The 21,899-nt window shown below is 32.5% G+C and overlaps 2 protein-coding genes and 2 long non-coding RNA genes across 5 annotated transcripts; 1 reads left to right on the forward strand and 3 right to left on the reverse strand.

Moving 5' to 3' along the window:
* Positions 1–1,801: 1,801 nt before the first annotated feature.
* Positions 1,802–4,813, reverse strand: LOC132916635 (sterol carrier protein 2). The gene is made up of 4 exons (XM_060976790.1): positions 4,606–4,813; positions 4,029–4,486; positions 3,550–3,925; positions 1,802–3,463 (listed from the first exon to the last, which is right to left on the reverse strand). The coding sequence occupies exons 2-4, from the start codon at positions 4,456–4,458 to the stop codon at positions 2,650–2,652; spliced, it is 1,620 nt and encodes a 539-aa protein (XP_060832773.1). The 5' UTR covers positions 4,459–4,486; positions 4,606–4,813; the 3' UTR covers positions 1,802–2,649.
* Positions 4,814–8,172: 3,359 nt separating this feature from the next.
* On the forward strand, positions 8,173–16,894 carry LOC132916645 (uncharacterized). Of its 2 annotated transcripts, none has more exons than XM_060976808.1 (8): positions 8,173–8,900; positions 9,289–9,881; positions 9,963–10,292; positions 10,368–10,436; positions 10,509–11,064; positions 11,135–11,411; positions 11,509–11,694; positions 11,797–16,894. In XM_060976808.1, exons 1-8 carry the CDS (start codon positions 8,744–8,746, stop codon positions 13,445–13,447), a joined length of 3,819 nt encoding a protein of 1,272 aa, XP_060832791.1. In that variant the 5' UTR covers positions 8,173–8,743; the 3' UTR covers positions 13,448–16,894. The 2 variants fall into 2 exon arrangements, with proteins under 2 accessions (XP_060832791.1, XP_060832792.1); XM_060976809.1 differs by having other exon boundaries at positions 8,174–8,900; positions 11,153–11,411.
* LOC132916648 (uncharacterized) lies at positions 14,538–17,023 on the reverse strand. The gene is made up of 2 exons (XR_009660150.1): positions 16,914–17,023; positions 14,538–14,907 (listed from the first exon to the last, which is right to left on the reverse strand). It is a non-coding gene; the product is annotated as an uncharacterized LOC132916648 (long non-coding RNA).
* Positions 17,024–19,012: 1,989 nt separating this feature from the next.
* Positions 19,013–19,784, reverse strand: LOC132916646 (uncharacterized). Its single transcript, XR_009660148.1, has 3 exons — positions 19,489–19,784; positions 19,236–19,347; positions 19,013–19,140 (listed from the first exon to the last, which is right to left on the reverse strand). It is a non-coding gene; the product is annotated as an uncharacterized LOC132916646 (long non-coding RNA).
* Positions 19,785–21,899: the final 2,115 nt, after the last annotated feature.

The raw sequence follows: 21,899 nt of genomic DNA on the forward strand, positions 1-21,899 counted from the left end.
TTGAGTATAAATTATAAATGTTTTCGCATTAATTCCTCATATATATTAACGATCTCAAGATTTACACAGCTTCATATATATTAACGATCTCAAGATTTACACAGCTTCTATAAACAGATCAGATAAATATTGCCAGTCTGTTCTTATGCTATCGAGTGAAAATCTATACGTTGTTATTTCGAATTTTTGTTATAGTTTCTTAACAAAGCCTTTTTTACCCTATGTTTATATGACACTTTTTTTTAATTTCACTCGTGAAATCTGTTGGAAAAGTTATACGGAAAAACATAGGCACAACCTGTATAAAAAATATATCGTATAGTATAAAAATATAAATTTGTATAAAAATCCGCAGTCCAATTATTGTTCCACAAAGTTTTTCGTTCCAATTTTATATTAAACATATTCTTTAGTAAAGAGTAAGACTAAAGTATACAAATTCAAAAATCGCAGCATGTTTAAATATGTAATTTAACAGATTTTTTTCATACTAGAAGTTGTAAAATGCAAATTGATTATTAATATTAATGATTATACAAATACTCAGTCAGTTAGGAACTCTCAACTTTGAACTTAGTACATTTATACGCAAATCCACAAAAACATCTAAAGTAAATTTTGCAAATTTATTCCTGTGTTTGTTAAAAATAAATAGTTAATGATATATATTATCGAACGATGCATTTTAATAAGATCTTTAAGTTAGCGTTAATTAAAAACATTATGGATAAACGTATTTGCCATCGCTAATGATGCGAATTATATGATACAAAAATATTTTGTAAAACTCAGAATACGAATAACTCTAGTATGAAATGTGGTAAATAAAATGAAATGCGAGAGTAAGGTACTAGAGTATATGGAATAAAAGTTAAAGACAAAAATTGATAAGGATTGTCTTTATTATGAACTCTTTAATTATTGTATAGTTTTCACTTTCTTTTCACCGCATTACAATTTTATAGGTGATAATTTGGTAGATGACAGTCGTCATTATTAACTATACATTGAATGGCATATTGCCCATAATATATTCCCGGTTTACGTACATCTTTTGCTACCAGTTATTAACACTAACTTTACCAGGCCCGTTCTAATGACCGATTTCCAAATTTAATTTAAAATTGTACATTCATCGTTATTTCTTTTATTCACCTAACTTTATATAATTCTTATATTATCTGATTAATCAATTTTACAATTTCTGTTAATATAAGAAATTACATAAAGTTAGATGAGCAAAAGAAATAACAGTGAATGTACAATTTTTAATTAAATTTTGAAACCGATCATTTGACCGGATCTGGTAAGGTTAGAGTCAAGCAATTTCGAAAATACAAATTGTATTGTATTATACTATTGTAAAAGAAGATTTGTTAATGAAAAGTAACTATTTTCTTTAGTAATTTAAATTTTAATTGAGTTATTTTTATTGCAAAATTGCCTACGTCAGATTTTCTATATTTATTATCTTAAATTATATTGTAATGTAGTACATTACAATTTTCTATTTGTTATATTATTTGTAATTATGAATTTATATTGCTTATAATTGTATAAAATTCTTAATTTACGAACATGTTATACGTAAATAATAAAAATCTCACGTGTAATATGTACTGAAGAATTCCTTTCACGGATAGAAAACCGGTTTCTTTGGAATTAATTAACAAGGTTTCGTTAACAAGTTGTGATAAATTGTGGAATACCACTATTCATCGAGCACGTAATGCTTATAAATATGCAAGGAATATCTTCATGAAAGCAAGGAACAAGATTCATTTAAAAAAAAAACACACTATAATTTGTTCGTTTCATTTATTTTATAGTAAAAAACAAATATCGCTAATAAATTCAATACCCTACACCTTCATCACGTAATTTGTTTATTTATTTTTATTATATCTCCCTTCTGAATTTATATCATCTATGCTTTTCATCACTTTTAAAAGATTATTCTATAAAAACTTTTCCTTTTCTTATAAATCTTTTCTTATATACATAATATCTATCATCTTTGAACAGATATTTTTTTTAAAAAACATGACTTGATAACATATTAAAACCAATTCAGTAAACTCAAAATAAAATTGCCAATTTAATTTAGAAACAACACAATTATTTTTAAGAAATAATCAAGATTTGTTCTTGACTACAAATTGGATTGACTTACAGTTCATTTAAAAACTAGATAAGGCTAACAGATAAAAATACTTTATATTTAATGTGAAACAAAAAAATTATTGTTATTTTTTTTTGTTTATTCACTTTTTTTCTTATCAAATATAATTCTCTCAAAGTGCAATAACATTTATAAAAATAGAATTTTAAGATAAAATAGTAACTATCAATATATCTCATATAAAAACTTCCTAAAAAACTTTCTTCTTTTTTATTATATAATAACAATATTATATTTTAAATAATTCAATTTCATGTGTGCATACACACAATTGAGAACAGTGTATATTAAATTATATAACTTTAGATAGTGGAATGAGAGTGTGTATACTTTGATTAAGTATCCAGATTATAAATATTTAGAAAAAAATAATAAAAATAGAGAAATAAAAAAATAATAGTAAAATAGCATACGCAATCCTCTGATTTCTGGAATTAGATTTACATCATCTTCGATATTGATGCCCTTTATAGTTTAGATCGAAGAAGTTCAATCTTTTTGCCTGCACGCTTTTGTAACTCGATTAGTTTCATTGCCATTCCCATGTTACCTTGGACTTTAATTTTACCTTGGAAAAATGCTTTTTGCGGATGCAATTTTCCGGAAATAAAATCGACAATATCCACATCGCTAATCGTAATTATAACATCGGGTTTAGTTTTTCCATTATATTCTACTTTTCCTTTTCCTACTTTAGTATCCACAACCCAAAAGCCTTCCGCACCTCCTGGTCCGTTGGTTACTTTAAATCCAAACACTCCGCGAACTTTTTCGACCAGATTTTCTTCATCCTCTTGCATTGCGATGTCTAATAATTTAAACAACACACTTGCCTTGAACTGGTCCGGATCAGATGCACTTAAATTTCTCTTAGTTATATGAGATTGACGGAAGCCCATACGATACAGAGCAACCACAACTGCTCCACCTAAACCTATGTTATGTTGCAGAGCAAGTTTTGCGTTTGGCACTTGTCGTTTGCCAGCTTTTCCTCGAAGTTGCCAACAAAGTTCAGCGCATTGTGCCAATCCTGTTGCTCCCAAAGGATGTCCCTTTGAGATCAAACCACCACTAGGATTTATTACATATTTTCCTCCATATGTATTGTCTCCAGCATCAACTAACTTTGCACCATGACCTGGAGGACAAAGACCCAATGCCTCATATGTAATAAGTTCATTAGTAGAAAAGCAATCATGTAATTCTATAACATCCACATCTGATGGCTTGTAAGGAGACTGAGTGAACACCTTTTCAGCAGCATTTTTTGTCATATCATAACTGTAAAGTAAACAAATAGCAATATTACTTACCTCTCTTAATGTTGACAAATTGCCAAATACATGATATACATTGATGTTTCTTACCCAATAAGTTTAATAGAACTCTTCTCTGTGAATGTCGAAGCTAGATCTGTGACCATTTCCATTGCTACAATTTCTACTGCCTGAGATTCAAGTCTATGTTTACGAACAAAGTCTTCATTAGCCAGAACTACAGCTGCTGCACCATCAGATGTTGGACAACACTGAAGCTTGGTAAGAGGTCCAAATACTTTTGGAGATTTCATTATCTGCTCCAATGTGTATTTTTCTTGGAACTGTGAGTATGGATTGTTTAAAGAGTGTAAATGATTTTTATACGCAATTTTCGCAAAGTGCTCAACTTTGGTACCATATTTCTTCATATGTTCAAGTCCAGCATTTCCAAACATTTGAGCAGTGATTGGGCTTTCGTTTATACCTGGGAATAAAAATATAAATAAGTAATGAAAGAGAAGAGAAATTAATAATGGAACACAAATTCTTTACAAAAAGTAGCTCAATAATAATTTGTGATGATTCACCAGCAATATCAGCCATGAGTTCCACATGTTTGTCCATCGGATTGGTACGATCCACAAATTTAGACATTAAAGAACCTTTTTCCATTTTTTCAAAACCAAGAGCCAACACACAATCACTAGAGCCAGTGTCAATAATCTGTTTAGCCATTATTAAAGCAGTTGAGCCAGTGGCGCAATTATTATTTACATTATATATAGGACAACCGGTAAAACCTATTTGATACAACGCTCGTTGACCACAAGTAGAATCACCATAAACATATCCAACACATGCTGCTTTCACATTATCATAAGAAACATTTGCATCTTGCAAAGCTTTTGTAACTGCTTCCTTCACCATGACCGGATAATCGAAATCTTCCCGTTTACCCGGTTTCTCGAATTTTGTCATACCGACGCCAATAATGTAAACTTTTGTCCTCTGTGACATTTTGAAGTTTTCTTAGAAGTAGAGTGAACTTTGGAATTCCAAGAAAAGATAATAAGTATACTTAGATGTTCTTTTCCTTGGACACAGCTGTTTAAAACGTTATTACTTATTAATAAATACTACGTACTGAACTTTATTCTTATTTACAGCTATCTAGTAATGCAAAAATGAAAATTGACAAAACTATTTTGTGAGTAGGTCAATTGCACTCAGCTGCTAAATGTTAAATGACCATAGATTTGTTAACATAGTGTTCGCCGTCAGTTACCAGTTTGATAATCGCCGTCGCCAGACATGACTAAGAAGTAGGGAGTATGGAGTAGGGAGATCGTCAATGTTTACGGGTGAAAAATGGACACTAAGAATAAGGGCCTCTCGTGGTCAACAGTTGCACTATCATCACGTCTCGTTTCTGGTGCTCTTGGTGGGAGAAACATGCTAATGCTAACGACGAGAGAAAGTAGAAATGTGCGACCAGCGACCCTGACTCGTACCGTTGACCAGTGAAGAGGAAATATGCGCACGACAGGGCAGTGACGGAACAAACATATATGTACATACATATTGTTAGCTATGAGTATTAGGACATATTAAGTATTAGGTATTATTAAGTATTAGGACAATTACATGCTTTTTATATAATTTTATTTTCTAGTTACTTAGTAAACTTAAAGAAACGCTACTTCCTTTGGGATTACGATGATTCTTGACTACATTGTAAAGCTTAACATTTTAAACAACTTCTTTTTGTACATATAACCGGTCGGTCTTAGTTTCCAAGATATTTGTAAAAAACCACTGGTATCGCTATAACGTATTTCTGCATATGATAGTGCATTTGTGGCAGCAAATGCGTCAGTTGGTTGCCGGCCGCTGGCCGCTTATCTTCTGTTTATAAACGAGGGTCAGACGAGTTTAAAGCCCCTATGCACAACTACATATGCAATGCTGTAAGAAATATCTGTTTAGATTATAGATAACAACGGGAACTGTTTCGAGTGATCAGTTTCATAAAGTAGCAGGGATAGTTGGTATCCTTTTAAAGGGACAAATTCGTTTAAAGAGGCAAATTCGTGCTTACTAAGGATGTATGGGTACGCGAGATTACGTCTTCGGGCGGCCTTGGAAAAAGTCGAATAGACACGTACATGCGACATACAGATACAGCTCGGAATGTTCGATACTTTCAACTTTAACTTTACATTTACGCTTTATATCCTTACGTCGTAAAGTTTTCGATGCTTAATTATTTACATTTTAATTAAGAACAGGAAGTACGTTTTAACATATTTTTTAATTTTTAAATATGTTTGTTTTAAATTTGCACATTGGACATTGTTTATATTATTTAATTAATCTTCTTTGGTTCGACAAAACAAAACCGCGTTCCTCTTTTTAAATTGCGCTTTTTGCTATAAATTGCTTCATTATATTCAGAAATTATCGAAATTAGTTGAGGACCATCTTCAAAATAGGTAGTTGACAACAAATCTATATATACTGTCGGACATAAGTATTAGTATATCTACTTGTCATATTTATTAGAAATTCTAACAAATTTTACTTTATTTAGTCTTCATTACAAGGCATATATAATGCAAATGGAATAATAAATTTATAATAAAATAACTAAAAAATAAAAGCAACAAAAGGCATGTGATTTATACTACACATCAATCAGTATCCTAGTACTCATGACTGGCAGTATATCTGTACATATATATATGCTTGCTCTGGCAGTGCTATGTGCCGTGCGCACGTTCCTCCTCCAGTACTCACCGATGCAAGTCAAAGTCACGATCATACATTTCTCCTCTCACCGAGCATTCGCTTGTTTCTCCCGACTTCCGGATACGAAATCGGCGAACAGTGCAACCGTTAGCCACGAGAGGCCCTTATTCTCAGTGTCAATTTTTTGACAGACTTTTTTAACATAGTTCTCGAGATCTCTCTATTCATCTCTATACTTCTGACCTTCTATTGCGAAATAGGTAGAATTCTATTGCGATTCTACTGCGAAAATTCTGACCGATAGGTGTGCTTGTTATTACGATTGTATTGGGTTCATCAGAAATAACCAATCAAATTTGCGTTCGTTCCAGGAAACTTCTTTCCATCTCTACATTTACTTAATACTAACTTAAGTTACAATCTTTCTACTCAAGATGTCGCTTCCTAAGTATCATTAAATTTGGTTTTCTATAGATACAATAATTAATTTTCTAAATAAAGTTTGTAATTAAACTGGGATATAAATTATTAACCTAACTAATGGTAAATTTGCAGTAAAAGGAATACTAAGGCAGTTAGCGTTTAATCGATTCGGGTTAAGGAAAAACGTTACGTAAATTTGTTTTATTTACATAACATGTTTAATTTACATAACATAATTTATATTTTTAGACATTATTGATAAATGAATTAAGCATTAATTTTTATAAGACTTGTGATATCTATAGTTTACGTTTCGTTTAATTAGTAATAAACTTATTCTTAATTAATTATTATTATTCTTAAATTAGAAATAATCAATCATAAAAATGCGATATGAAAAGAGATTATTTATGATTAATAGTAAAGAGGAAATTTCAAAGTCCAAACTGTTACCTGGAAAACATGTTATCAGAGATTTCTTTTCTGGTATTATTTAATATAGGGATCAATTAAGAAGTTTGAAAGCGATGTAGTGTATCCTGTGAAAAAATGCTGTTTTTGAATTTTATCTCGAGCTAACTAATTTGTGTTTATAAATGTCAATTATGATTTGATATAATTATAAATAATTGTAAGAGTTTCAATAATTGATGTATTATTTTAGTTAACGAAAATCTAAAACCGTATTTACGATATCAAGAATTTAATTGTTTTTACGATTTAAGAATAATAAATAAAGTAATTGTCATGGACATCGAAGACAACATTTTTAACATTTTATAAATTGAAAACATAGAAGTGCACAGTGATGACTATAGGTATAAATTGAGCAAACTAGCCAAGTTACTTATAAATGCATTACTAACTAACTATTCAAACCTAATATTCTCGAAAACAAATTTGTCTAAAATATCTTGCATTTTTTATTTATTTTTATATTGGAATCAGCTTCTTTCTGATTGTGTATCGATTACAAAATTAAATTATTAAACATGATTTTCTTCTGTATTATCAATATGCGTATTCATATCATTATTTGATTATCAAAGACATTAAAAAATTCCCGATATATTCCGTATTTTGTCAAATGCTATAATGCAACACGATTTTTGTACATGTTATAATATTTACTAATATTTAGCTCTTATATAACAGAAAGAAAATGTTGACATTGCTCATAATTAGACTATGGATTTTTATGCATTTATACAAAATTTTAAATATGTATACACATAATATGCAAAAATATATGAAATGTCTAAAGTAGAGTGGATCTATAATAATTTCCTATATTTTGTTAATAGGTAAAACGAGTCACTGCGATTTATAAGTTCTACATTAATTGTATTGATAAAAATATAGAATAAAAAATAACAATATGAAGAATAAAAATTCGCAATTGATTCATAATTCTACACGTGAGAACTATTCAAGAAACATTCAATATAATCAAAACATGTTTACATTTCAGAAAAGACAGTCCTTGGATCTATGTTTACATGACTTTTTTTCATCCTCAGGAAGGATAAACGATGTTACCAAAGCTTACTTATTTCAGTGTTACCCTGTATACTAGAAAATCGCGCCGGCCATTGCGCGCTCGTGTTTTGGTTCTAAAAAGATGGCGGACTCTTGTTTTCAAGATCGGTCACATAGAAATACGATAGTTTTCAGATACCCAGCGAAAGTTGACATGTTACGTGTATAATAATACCGAGTGGATGACATTATCGTTGCGACGAATTTACTGGTGGAATCGAAGAAGTTTCATTGAGGTTCGTAAGCGACGTGAAAGCGGTGTCTTTAGCGTGCATATTAGGCGAACTCCGAAGCGAAGTGATTTTCAGAAATTTCGGTTGTTTTCTGTGCGAAACAGAGTTCGACGAATTGGAAAACGTTATCGGGATAAAAAGGATAAGATGGTTTGATTCGAATGAACGTTCACGAGGTTTAATAACCCGACGATCGACATAGTAGCGATTCTTACTTGGTTAGGTTGATTGTCTAAGTATATAGACATACCTATGATAGCAGAACAAAGTTCCACGTGTTCCTCTCGGTGGTTCACGTTAAAACGTGACGTTGGATTAACCTTGTAAACATCACGTTAAATGTGTTATTCCAATCTATAATGGCGTCAAGTGATTTTGATGTGGAGCTCTTCGAACGAAGACTTCACACATTGAAAGATTCGCAGGAGTCAATACAAGGACTTTCTGCTTGGTGTTTGGAGAGGAGACAGCACCATAAGAAGATTGTTGCTACCTGGTTGCAAGTTCTTAAGAAGGGTAAGTTTATATTTTTTGTTTCAATATGAAATCGTTGCTGTATTTAGTTTCAAGTTTTATTTTTCTTTGTTTATGTTTTAAGATTTAGATTATTTGTGTTATTGGTATTAGGAAGTAGAGTAATCTTAAAGGGTTTCATTAAGAATGTAAAATGTAGACTGTAATTGATGAGATATTTAATTTTGTATAGTAAAATATTAAAAATTTATGTATTATATTATTGTAATATTTGATTCTATTATCGTCATCAGAAATATACATGCTGTTATATAAATTTTTATTTGTAATTATTTAGTTTAATACATTTTGGGATTGTTCTTGAGTTATATCATTTTTTTTTATTGATTTGTAACTTTTAAGATAACAGTGACATTTTCTTAAATGACAGTAAAAGTTGAGCACCGTCTTACACTTTTTTATCTGGCAAATGATGTTATACAATACTCCAAGAGAAAAAATTTTGAATTTGTGGAATCCTGGGGCACAACTCTGCAACGAGCAACGACCATGGTTAGAGATGAGAAAGTGAAACATCGTATATTAAGGATTTTTAAAATTTGGGATCAGAGACAAGTATATGATGAAGAATTCTTGGCAGACCTATCCGGATTAATTTCAGCAGCTCCAAAAAAGAAATTAGAACCCCAGCCAACAGTTCCTCCAGAAGAATTTCAAGCTGCTTTACTCATTTCTACTATGAGATCATGTGCTACACTAGAACAAGCAACTGATGCTCGATTAAGAGATTTACGTGACAGCAATATAGATATAGAGAATGCAGAAGAATTATGTGCTTCTTTGAAAGATAGGAGAAGGGTTGAAGATGCAGAAAAGGAAGTGGATTTGGCAGTTAGAAATGTTGAAAATTATGTACGTGCATTGGAGGCAGAAATTAGAGAAAGAACTCAAGTACTTGAGCTGTTAGAACAGGCTGATCAATTTTATGAAACTCAAAGAGGTGAAGTGAAAATAGTTACTAATGTAAGTATATTAAAAAAAACCAGTGTACTATCCATAATATTCATTAATGTTTCTTAATGTTTCTTAATTCTTTATTAATAGGCATACAGAAATTTTGGTAGTCGTGTAAAAAATTTGAAGAAAAAATTGGACGAGCTTTTACCAACATTAGTTTCACCAATTCCATCACCAGACATAAATGCTCCATCTCCAAGTCCTGATAGTGATATAGAACTTCCAGGAGAAGAAAATCAATCTCAAAATCAGTTAGGAGTTATAGATGTAGCACCACCATCTATGTATGGTTCATATTCTCATGAGTATGATCCAGTACCTGTACCAGCTCCAGAAATGGGCCAAGGAAATGATTCTGGTGATTTTACTAATAATTTTTCATCTTTTATGGGAGGAAATGTGGATTTTGGTAATATGGTAAGACACCAAAGTTAGAAGAACATATTAATTTCAATGAATATTGTTGTAAATCATTTGTTTTTCACATTAAAGCGAAACATATTTAATGAAAGATCGTTAACGCCTACTGGAATGTCACAGCAGTATAACGAATCATTGGAGGTATATATTTAATCAAAATAAACATTTATTATCTGATAAAACATAATAAAGATATTATGCATATTTTACTAGGCTAAACCAATAGAAGTAATCAACATGAGGCCCTCCAAAAATGAAAGTAATAGTGCAGATTTTAATATCTCTAGTTTTTTAAAGACTGTTCTTCCTTCCTCTGATGGATCTCAAGATCCTGGTGGTATTCCTGGTCTTGGTTTAGATATTCCAGAATCGCGAGTAGAATCTCCACAGCGTTCAAATTATAGGCACTCGCCTATACTAGGGCAGCATTCAGTAACCCCTGTGATCTCAAGAATTATGGGAAATCAAAACACATCTATTGGTGTGAATAATTGCCCTATAACCCACAGTACTCCATTACCTGTTCGAAACTTATCCGGCGAGTCGCATACTCCTTCACCGTATTCCAGTCAAAACAGCCAGAGTAACATTACTGTACCTTTCGATGGCCCGACTAATAATAATACTGTTAATCCTTTACCACCTCCACCATTACCTCCACCAATTTTTCTCGACGATGAAAACTGTTATAATAAGTTACCACCTAAGTTTCCAACGTGGACACCTACGAGTGAAACTATGAAAGAACCAGCCAAATGGGAGGAAAAGGGTATGAATTTATTTTGCAATATAACATATAAAAATTTTGATATCAGCTCTATAAGTTTATAACATAGCAGGTTCCGTAATATTTCCAGGAAAAAATAGCATGAATCCAACTTGGCCTGGTGAATGTGACGAAAAATCAAAAACCTGGATAGATGGTGATATGGATAGATGGGATCCTAGTAACGAAACTACGTGGACTAATACTGTTAGAGGGAAAAATGAAATTTTATCTGAAACACCAGAGTCACCACCCATGTATGAGAAAGCTGGATTTACAGATCCAGTTGAATATGATGACTCTCAACCACAAGAATCTCTTTTAAGTACTGCTGGAGATGTGGATCATAGGTGAAGAATTTAATAACAATTCAACAAAAATCATTTCATATATGTTTACTAATCAGAGAATTTTGAGCAAAAACATATTTAATTTATTATTTTTCAGAGTAATACCTATTCCGATAACGGTAGAGAATCAATTACCATATCGTTTGATGAAAGCAGCGGATGTTGATCATCGAAACTTGATTAGTTTAACAGGAAGTCCGGCAAATCATAATGTCAACGACAATTCTATGAATGCGTTAGCTAACAGTAACAACTTGTGGTCCACAGGCGATCAAGATTATCGGTAAGATACTGAAACTCGCTCAATTATTAGAATTTTGTAGGATTGCAATAGCAGTTTTAATTTTCACCGTAACAACTTTAATGCTTTGTAATACGGAATCAGGCAACACATGCAACCAGGCGATATTGTGGAAAGCGTCGACATGGAAATGTCGGACGACGAGACTGACAGTAAGCCAAAGGGAAGGGTTTTAGTTGACGTTCGATCACAAGACAGGGATATGAGAGTCGGTAATCAATCAGCGACTTCACAGCACATGGACATGGACATGCGAATGATTCCGCTTCCCGCGGGTCAAATGCCAGGATCTCACGGACAAATAATGCAAGACGTGCACATGATGCATTCAGGGCCTCTTCCGCCCCCACCTCCGCCACCCCAGTTTCATCCAGGCCAACCATCATTTCATCAAGATCAAACAGACTTTCGACATAATCCCGCGGAATTTCATCCAGCTCAATCAAATTTTCATCAAAACAGGCCACCGCCAAATTTCATCCAAAACCAGCAAGATTTTCCACAAGAATTTCATCAAATGCACCAAACTCAGTCGGAATTTTCAAAGCAAGAGTTTGAGTATCGTGAAAATCACGCGTTACGACCTAATCAGGAGTTCCTTGGTGACCCACAAATGCGTGGCAGGTACTCCCAATCAACGGAGCATCAGCACAGAGATATCGGTTTTCATCGGAACGACCGAGGAGGTCGAGGTGGTCGTGGTTTTCCAAGGAACCGACGAGACAGATACTCGGATGATCACAAACAAAGGAACCTTCAAAACAGTCGCAAATCTCGATCGCAAGAGCAACATCAAAGGTCGTCCCCAGAAATTTTACCAAACAGTCGCCCTTTACTGGTACCAGCACCAGACACTGTTGTCATTCTCGACGAAGATGGCATGCCCATAGGACTGTCCAACGAAAACAAAGCGCCAACGAATGCAGAGCATCTTCCAGACACCGAACAAGAAGAAAACTGTCAAGATCGTAGATTACCACACGGCACACCAAACTCACGGAGCCTCGACCAGCAATCTGTATACTCAAGTGGTTCGAATCTTCAGGAACACGAGTCTGAAACTCCAATTATGGAGCCAGATGAACAACAAGCAATGAATCAAGTGACTGTTGTACCCGTGATAACGGAGCCTAAAGACTCGCAGCACAATCAATATGTTCCTGTCTCAGAATATGAAGAACACATCGAACCAGAAGCTGTAATCTCAGAAAAGACCTGTGACAGTAGCGAATCTATTGAAAATACGGGTCAAGAAATGAATCTGCCTGAGCAGTCGCAACAGCAACATATACCAGATCAAGTGGACGATCTTGGAAATTCAACACCAAGCAACGAATTGAAGAGACCGTCGACGAATGGAAGCTTCGACGAGAACGATGTTAGCTGTAGTAAAAAGAGGATCGTGTCGAACGGACCGCAAACACCGACAGAGTCCGACGCCGGTTTGAACGGGCCGATACCACAGGTCTCGGCGGAGTCACATCAAGGGATGTACGATTTCGACGGTCCCGTTGGGCCGAACTTCCGACCGCGTCTCGGTGGTCCGGTTCCATTTCCTCCTTGGAGGGGTGGTCCACCCCGGGGTCGGGGTTTCAGGGGTGGTCCAAGAGCTCCTTGGTTGGAGAGGGGACCTCGTGGACCTGTGATCGGTAACTTCATGCCGAGGGGACTGAAACGCGGTGGACAATTTAGGGGTAACGGCTTCAGAGGTCGGGGACGTGGTAACAATTGGTAGAAAGTGCATGAATTCTCTCTATTAAGAAGGATAAAAAGGAAAACAAGAAGGAAAGAAACTTTCGCTGCAGTTTTTGCCAAGGAAGGAATATACACTGTTTTTGAAAAATAAGAAAGAACGATCGTTTTTTTGTATTCTGTACATACGTATTAATTACTGCGTGAAAAAAAGAAACCCACTGTGGAATCGTCACATAGGGAGATCATTGTGTGCATCTCTGGACGTATAGACGGGGGAATGGGGTTAAGAGTTGCTGTGATCCCAGACGAGGTGATTTCCCTTGTCGGAGATTCACACTTCTTTGTGCGATTGATTCGCCTATATACATATATAAATAAAACTACATAGATAATATAGATATAAAGGATGTACACGTACATATAAACGCATTCTCTCTCTATCTCTTTTTCTTGCTCCGTCTCTACATGCTCTTTGAAGAAACTTGATTCGATTTTCAGATACATGTACACGCGTTTATTACAAAGTACTAGATGTATTGTCGAAGCGGGACCATCAACGTTACATTGATACAACTTTGTCGTTAGCACTTCCAATCAGTGCTGTTACAAATATTGATGGAACAAGGGACATTATACAATGGTGTGCGTATCGTCGACGGTTGTCGCTTCGGTAATGATCGATATTTTACCTCCTAGGATTTTATGTAAGACAAAAGAAACTTCTGTTTTACGTACATATGTGTTATTACAAGTACAAGCAAGGTGAAAAAAGAAAGAATATTTATATGTCAGGTGGGTTGACCTGTAAAAATGATTTTGCTTTGGCGTTGATACTTTTAGCCTTTAAAGGTGAATGTTACGTGTCGAAACGAGAAAAGCAAAAAACGAAGAAAAGGAGAGCAGCTCTAGGCCTTTAGAATTCGTTTCACGGATCGCTTCTCTTTATTCACTTGCCTATTAACCAGAAATAAAACGCTAATTGCCTGTTTTTCTCCGCCTGTCCACATTTCTAATCGTTTCATCGAGGCTCGTTTATAAACAGGCATGTCAAATGAATCTTCAAAGTGTATTAATAAAAATGCAATGTTTATGTTCTGGTCCACTTCGTACATTTCCCCCACTTTTTTCACGAGTAATATACATAATACATAATAACATGTGTTCATTTCGTTTTTTTTTGCGAGGAGAGCTCGAATCTGAATGAAAGAAAAAACGGAAACGAATGTTATATTGTCAAGACGAAAGCGCGAAGTACGTTAGATATAAGAGCAGGTCGTTATTGAATATATTACAATCCAATATCTCACAATCATTTTTATTTTGTTCTTGTTTTTCCTATTGCGAAGGAACAAAGACCATTGAACGAAAAAAAAAAGAAAAAAGAAATGTGACGAATGAGTTCCGTTGACGATGATTCGTTTGCCTGACCAACCCGTTTTCTTTTCATTTCGTTTCTTCTTTTTTCATCCACTGCGTTGAATGTTTTCGAGCGTTTCTCATCTGCGACAAAAAAGGAAAATAGATAAGTCGATGGAGTTTTTTTTTTACAAAGAATTGTAAAACTATTTGTGTATATATATATATACGTATTTATATATACACAAATAGTTTTACAATTCTTTGTATATGTATGTATATATATGTATATATATATACATACATCCATACATACATACATATACGTATTTACATAGATACACTGTGATTGTAAAAACATCAGTAGTTTCTTTATTAGCTAACTTTAAGTTTCTTTTTATGTATCTTGATTATTCGTTTTACGAATCTCATCGCTCGATTGTGGATGTTTACGTATTTACATGTTTATGTATTTGTGGGAAATTTATGGATGCAAAAGTGTACAAGATGTGTAAAAATATATAAAATATCCAAAGTAAGGTATTTGTTACAATATTTAGTGAATGAAACAAATTTAATTACAATATTTAATGAATGAAAGAATTTTGAATAATTTACATAAACATTTATAATCTACTACTCATCACAAAAAAGAATTTTTGTGAAAAATGATATTTTGAAACTCGGGTAGCAAGCAAACGAATCATTGTCTTGAATAAAAATGAAAAATACATGTAGATATCGGTAGCGAAATGCACAGGAATTAAGTGTAGCAAGATAAATCCTTGGAAAACTAATTGACTGTTTAATAAAACATTGCAATTTACCGAGGACCTTGCCAGCACTCGACAAACCGTACTCCTGTTTAACGTACATTGTATTTTTTTCGTACCTATTTGTTTAAAGCATTCCGTGATAAAGAAGAAAGAGAAATGTTTTATTTTCTCTACTTATAATGGAAGATAGTAGAGGAACTAAAGCGCGGCTATCCATTGCTTTCTTTTAAAGATCCGTAAGTTCGATCGCGACATTGTGATTTTATGTAGATCCATAGTTCTTTCACTCTTTCCTCTGTTTGATCAATTTTTTCTTTTATTTTCTATTATCCTTATTTTAATTAATTTACATATATTAATCATTTTTGTTTTATCTTTTTTTTTAACAGACCCAAGGTACTTACAGACTTATAGATCATTTTATTTCATGTCTTTAGAAACAATCTCCTTTTCCTTCTATTTTTCACTTTTTATTTTAGAAACTCACAGACGAAGGTATATGAATTATTATTTACAAAAATTACAAAAATTACAAGATTACAAAAATTTATCTTTTTTTATTACGACTCGTGAAGTTTATATTATTGGACTATCTGAAATTTCTATGGATCTACCTCGATTCGCCTACTATCACAGAAAATCGATTTTTGGTTCTTCCTTACGTTATCTGTATTTTATAATTCATGTGGCCTAAGAGATAACTTACTCTTTTTCTGTTCAAACATTTTTACTTATTCTAACATATCGAAATTTTTAAACTTTTAAATAATTTTCAATATACTTTAAAACGCTATCAACAACCATTTCATCGATTATGATGTTGCAAATGATATATGAAAAGCAAGTTCATTGATATGTTACGATAAAAATGTTCTATTTGGTAAATATATACTTAGACTTATTAGTCAATGCGTGGATTTATGTAAGGTTTTAACAAAATTATTAATTAAGTATGAAAATGTCTTCTTGGTAAATGTATTCCTACCTTAAATAATGCACGTGTATGATTATGATCTATTAGTAAAAACTTAAATTTCATTGTTTGCGAATACATTTACTTATAAAATTGATACATGCACAAATCGATTAGATGTATAAATTTATTATAACGAATAGATTTAATTTCTCATATCGTGGAAAATCTTCATTATCTCAATTCGATCGTTACGTTACTGGTTCTATTGTTTCTTTTTACAAGTGCTTTAAAGGCCGAACGCTGGTGAATTTCAAAGAATGTGGTGGGATGTGTATCGATTTGTATATACCAGCGCGTGATAGATACGAATATATAATACTTGTAACACGAGCACGTACAATGGCCTGAACCGAATGTATAAAATACATATTGTACAGTTTTTAGCGTTATATCATTACCTTTTTCTTCGCGTACGAAGCAAAGGCAAGGAGGAAGAGAAATGCCCAATAACGGTCCTCTACTATTTCATCACTCTCACCGCTTGCTTTCTCTTTCAATCTTTTTCAACCTGTGTAATCGAGTTACCGAGTGAAAATTAATAAAAAATATAAATCGCGTGCAAATGTATCTCTGCTTGAAATTTTAAGCCTGGTGAATTGCGTTTCGCCACGAAATTCGCAATTTCCGCCCTTTGCGGTCTCCATCTATACAATCGATCCCAAAATCAATCAATCTGACCGTTAAAGCTGGCAATAATTCTCTAAACCATTTCTATAATTTTTTAAATATTCCTCTTTTAAAAGTAATTAAAATAATCATTCATTTCGTCAGTAAAGTCTTAAAAAAAAAAAAAAAAAAAAAAAAAGAAATCGAAATATCGATCGTTTGTACGGATTGGATTGCAAAAAGTGGAATCTACTCGAAATTTTACAAAGGTTCTTATAAAATAGGATTTACTCAAAATCTTATGTATCGACAAATATGTATACTGGATAGGCTTGTTATAAATTAGAATAATGCGTATAGATAAATGTATATATATATATATATATATTGATAGAAAGTTTGCAAGATAATCTTGGCAGCTCGAGTAATGTGTTTCGCGTGTCATCGTTGCTATGTTATTTGCTTACAAAGGAATTCACAAAGTTAAAGATATATCCTAAGCTGAATTCTTTGTTCGCGAGACTACATGTGGTGGTATCGATTTTGGCTAGCGATGCACGCGATACACCATGTGTATGTGATTTAAGTATTCTACCAATTCCTAGCGTGAACTTTCATGTCGTTTTACTTAAAATGATTAATACGCGTAAATGTATATGTATATATGTGTACGTATGATATTTTCGGTAAAGAGAAAAGCGCGAAAGTGATTTATGTAACAATGTAACACACGATCTGTTGGGAATATTTTTGCGAAGCAAATGTGCAAATATATCCCCGATGATCGTTCATTTTGAAGAGGTGCAATTTATTTCTAGATAAAACAACCCTTGAATGAAACTCGAACGATAATAGACGATTTATACACCTCGACTTCCTCTTTCATTTTTCTTGTATTTAACATACAAGTATAATTCTTTATTTGAACATACATAATTCCTTTATTTCCTGATTTTTCACGTTCATAGCTGATTTTATGGCTCGCAATTCTAACAACTTTTGTTTTTATTTTCTTAAACCGAATAAATTGCATGTTAATACGAAATTAGATAGACTTTAGAGACGTACAAGTGGATAAAAACTAGAAAGCTGTAACGCTATAATGATAGTTTAGAAGTCGAGTCGTTCGTTATTACGTTCCGGCAAATAGTCGTATCGGTCAAGTTTCATTTGAGTGTATTCATTTTATCGCGATATCGAGAAATAGAGGCAACGTTATAAATGCGTGACAGTGATGTTTGAGCAATGTATATGTATATAGAGCAGAACGTAGATTGATCTTGCGTGTGCGTGCAATGGAAAGTGCAAATCAGTCTGTGGGTAAAGTGCCTTTACTCGAAGTAACGAATTTTGCTTCATTAAGCGGAAGTTTATTACTGGTGTCTCGATCATTCAGTTTCACTTTCTCTTTAAAATTGTTCGTTCGCCTGTCGATATATATATATACCTTCTTTTTTTGTTGATGATTATTTTATTTATTGAATGTTATCTTCTGACCTGAGAATGCTCGATATTGATTACATAATTCTTTTTACTCCTTAGTACTTGTATATAAGTTCATTGTACTGTTTAAATTTAAAAAAGAAAATGAAAGAATCATCGACAGGCGGATAAACCGTGAAGAAATGAGCAAAAAAGCTGACTCTTTGTAGTTTTTCCACATAGTATTTCAAAACTTCTGATACGGTAAGCGTAGTGGCAATCGATCTGAGGTTCTATTAATAAATTAGACTCGATTATCCCGGACGATAATCTCGCAAAGTAGGCTATTGTTTAATTATTTAATAATAGATCGTGAATGAGTTTTATATTCTAACGTAAAACCGCATTCTGCATACCGTGTATGCTGACAATATTTTTTGTACCTTGTCCAAATAAAAATGGGGTCGATTGTTTATCGTGATCGCCGTTTGTAAAATCGTGATTTCCTGTGATCTCGTAAGAACTTTCAGTTTCAAACTCCAGCGGGAATATTTTCTTCGTTGTATTCTTTAAAAGAGACGAACAAGAAAAACAAAGCTGTAAAGCGATATAAATATAATGTATGTATTATATATTATATTTGTATGTATGTACATAATACAGTATTATATTTAAGATAAGCATATAGATACTTAAGAAACATCGAAGTTCGATGAGATATATATACATATATATATATATTTGTATTGCACAATCATTTTATCGTTGTTGCCTTTATATTAAGGTACAATATATTGAAAGAAACTGTAAAAAAAGGAGAAACGAAAGTTCTTTTGCAGCACAAGTTCGATTGTTATATGATACATGTTACGTTTCTTTATTAGGAAACGATATATCATAATGTGATGTGTAAACCCTGCAATCCTAAGGGCTTCATAGAAATACCCTTGACTCTTTGGCTGACGCTTCTTAAGCAGCGCTTCCGGTCGTCGCAGCTCTGTTATGTAATTGACGGGATTAAATGCAAAGGAAATGCAAGTTATACCTTACCAAACAATTCAACGCTCAAACGACTAAAGCTAGAAGCACACGTTCCATTTTGGAAATTTTCTACTATGTTACCTAACGTACAGTGGCTCACGAAAGTATTTTAACACTTACTATACACTATACATAACTTCTATGTTAGCTATATGTATTGTAGATGTGTTACAGGAGACATTTTAAAATCTCATTAGCGCTATAATGAGACACGAGTGCCATGATTACATTGTAAAAATTGGAAATCAATTTGAAAATGTATATACAAATTACAATATTTACTGTAAACATACATTTGATAAAAAATTAGTATATGTACATTATGAACAGGCATCTTAAATATAATAACTGTCGAAAACAATATCACTAAATGAATTTAAGACTTAATATAATGGACAATTGATGAATACTTCTCTCATCTCTATACAAATGTGAAATATATACTTGCACTAAGTGTCTCGTAGTTTTTATATACATTTTCAGATTCGTTTCAAATTTTACTAATGCATATAATCATGATAGTTGTGTTTCAATAACATATACGATCATACATAATATATTAATAAAATATTCTGTAGGAGTTTACTTTTGTGACCAACTGTATGTACATATGTATATTCTATACTTCATGGTATACTTGCAACAAACTTCTCTTCAAAGTTTCATACTTCCTTGCATCTTTGCATTTAATATCATCAAACTTTTGTATCAAATGTAATTCTGTTGTTTCTATGAAATTTTTTAATAGACACACTGAAAAGTTATATAACTAGTTTATATAATGGTAAAATTAGAGAAAGAAGTATTCTTTTGTTTAATTATTGCGTGAAAAATATTACACCCTTTTTTGTCACGCCCTCTTTAGGAAAAATTTCGTAATCGAACCATTCAAATTCTCAGGGATCTCGGTACATGGAATATAGGTTATTCATGGTATTGAGCGATAATGGTAGCGAACCATAATGAAGTTATGCTATATAACAACATTGTACAGTGCATAAAGATATATTGGCAATGTGTGTTGCGATAATCAGACGATATTATGTCATAATTGGCTTACATTCACACTACTTGTTCATATGGCAGATTGCCAAACATAGTTGCCAACCACAGTTGTCCGAAACGTTATTGCGAATATCACCTGCTGCTCAAGAACAATTTTATTTTTTAAACCTAAGGATGGGAAAGCATTTATAACGTAAAATTATGATCAAGTTAACGATAAATTCGATCAAATTTTCCTAAGATAAAAGAGATAAATTTCTAGTATGTAACGTTACATCATGAATGTCGCAGAGTGCGCTGACTTACAACGGTTTTATCATTGTCGGTAAATCAGATTCATATCATTAGACTGCGGATGTTTATGCAATTTGATATTTTTATAAACAGAAGTCGTATCTAAATAGAAATTTGTTTCATCTACTAAGTATCATAATAAGTGCTTTAAATATCTTATATATCTTTACATATTATATTCTATAGATTTTTCGAATTTTAAATTTACAAATCGCAGTCTATACGTTTTGTATTGACTTTTGTTTGAAAAAAATACTACAACTGATTATTAAAAGTTTTAGATCTGTTTTTTAAATGTTTTTTGAATGTTAAAAGCAGGATTCGAATATATGAAGGACAAACTGATTTATTATTAAGAATAATATTTGAATTTCGTAAATGACTGTGATATATTACTTTCGATGAGTATCAAGCTTAAATAAAGGAAATATCTATCTTATTCACAGCATAATATATTTACAGAATTATGGCCTTTTAACCTAGGTGTGCCACAGTAGATACATAACTCATATCCTTTTAGAGAGAAGACAAATGAAGCAAATGAGATAATCACACGCACGTACATATATAGTGTTTATTATTTATATTCTGTTAATAGACAGAATAACTTGTAATTTGTGATTTTTAACCAGAAACTTCCCGAATTAACATTTCTAGTGGCCAATAAAATAATAATTTAAAATAGCATTTTTGGTAATTTATAATAAATAATAATTCTTTTTGAAATTAATGTTTTAGATAAAACGTTACGTAAAATGTTAAAAGTTGGAATATTGTTCCAATTTGCCGTGTACTTTATGGTAAATACTTGAAAAGGATGATCATGGCAGAGTAAGGAGAGTAAGACTGTTTTGAACGGGCAATAAATATCAAGGGAGAGCTACTCTGTAATGGTATGCAAAATCAAACAGAATTTCTTTAATAAATATTTAATTTTGCAATAAAATAATTTTCCGAAATAATTTTCTTAAATAATGTATAAGTAAAAAGGAAGGATATATAAAAATAAAAGATAA

This window comes from Bombus pascuorum, chromosome 2 (assembly GCF_905332965.1).
Source record: "Bombus pascuorum chromosome 2, iyBomPasc1.1, whole genome shotgun sequence".
Lineage (NCBI taxonomy): Eukaryota > Metazoa > Arthropoda > Insecta > Hymenoptera > Apidae > Bombus > Bombus pascuorum.

Excerpts from the sequence above, each read along its gene's own strand:
- LOC132916635 (XM_060976790.1), bottom strand. The coding sequence starts at position 4,458 with ATGTCACAGAGGACAAAAGTTTACATTATTGGCGTCGGTATGACAAAA. Across the intron at positions 3,926-4,028 it reads ACTCATGGCTGATATTGCTG|GTATAAACGAAAGCCCAATC; the intron begins GTGAATCATCAC and ends TTTTATTCCCAG. Across the intron at positions 3,464-3,549 it reads AGTTCTATTAAACTTATTGG|TTATGATATGACAAAAAATG; the intron begins GTAAGAAACATC and ends TTTACTTTACAG.
- LOC132916645 (XM_060976808.1), top strand. The coding sequence starts at position 8,744 with ATGGCGTCAAGTGATTTTGATGTGGAGCTCTTCGAACGAAGACTTCAC. Across the intron at positions 9,882-9,962 it reads AAGTGAAAATAGTTACTAAT|GCATACAGAAATTTTGGTAG; the intron begins GTAAGTATATTA and ends CTTTATTAATAG. Across the intron at positions 10,293-10,367 it reads ATGTGGATTTTGGTAATATG|CGAAACATATTTAATGAAAG; the intron begins GTAAGACACCAA and ends TTCACATTAAAG.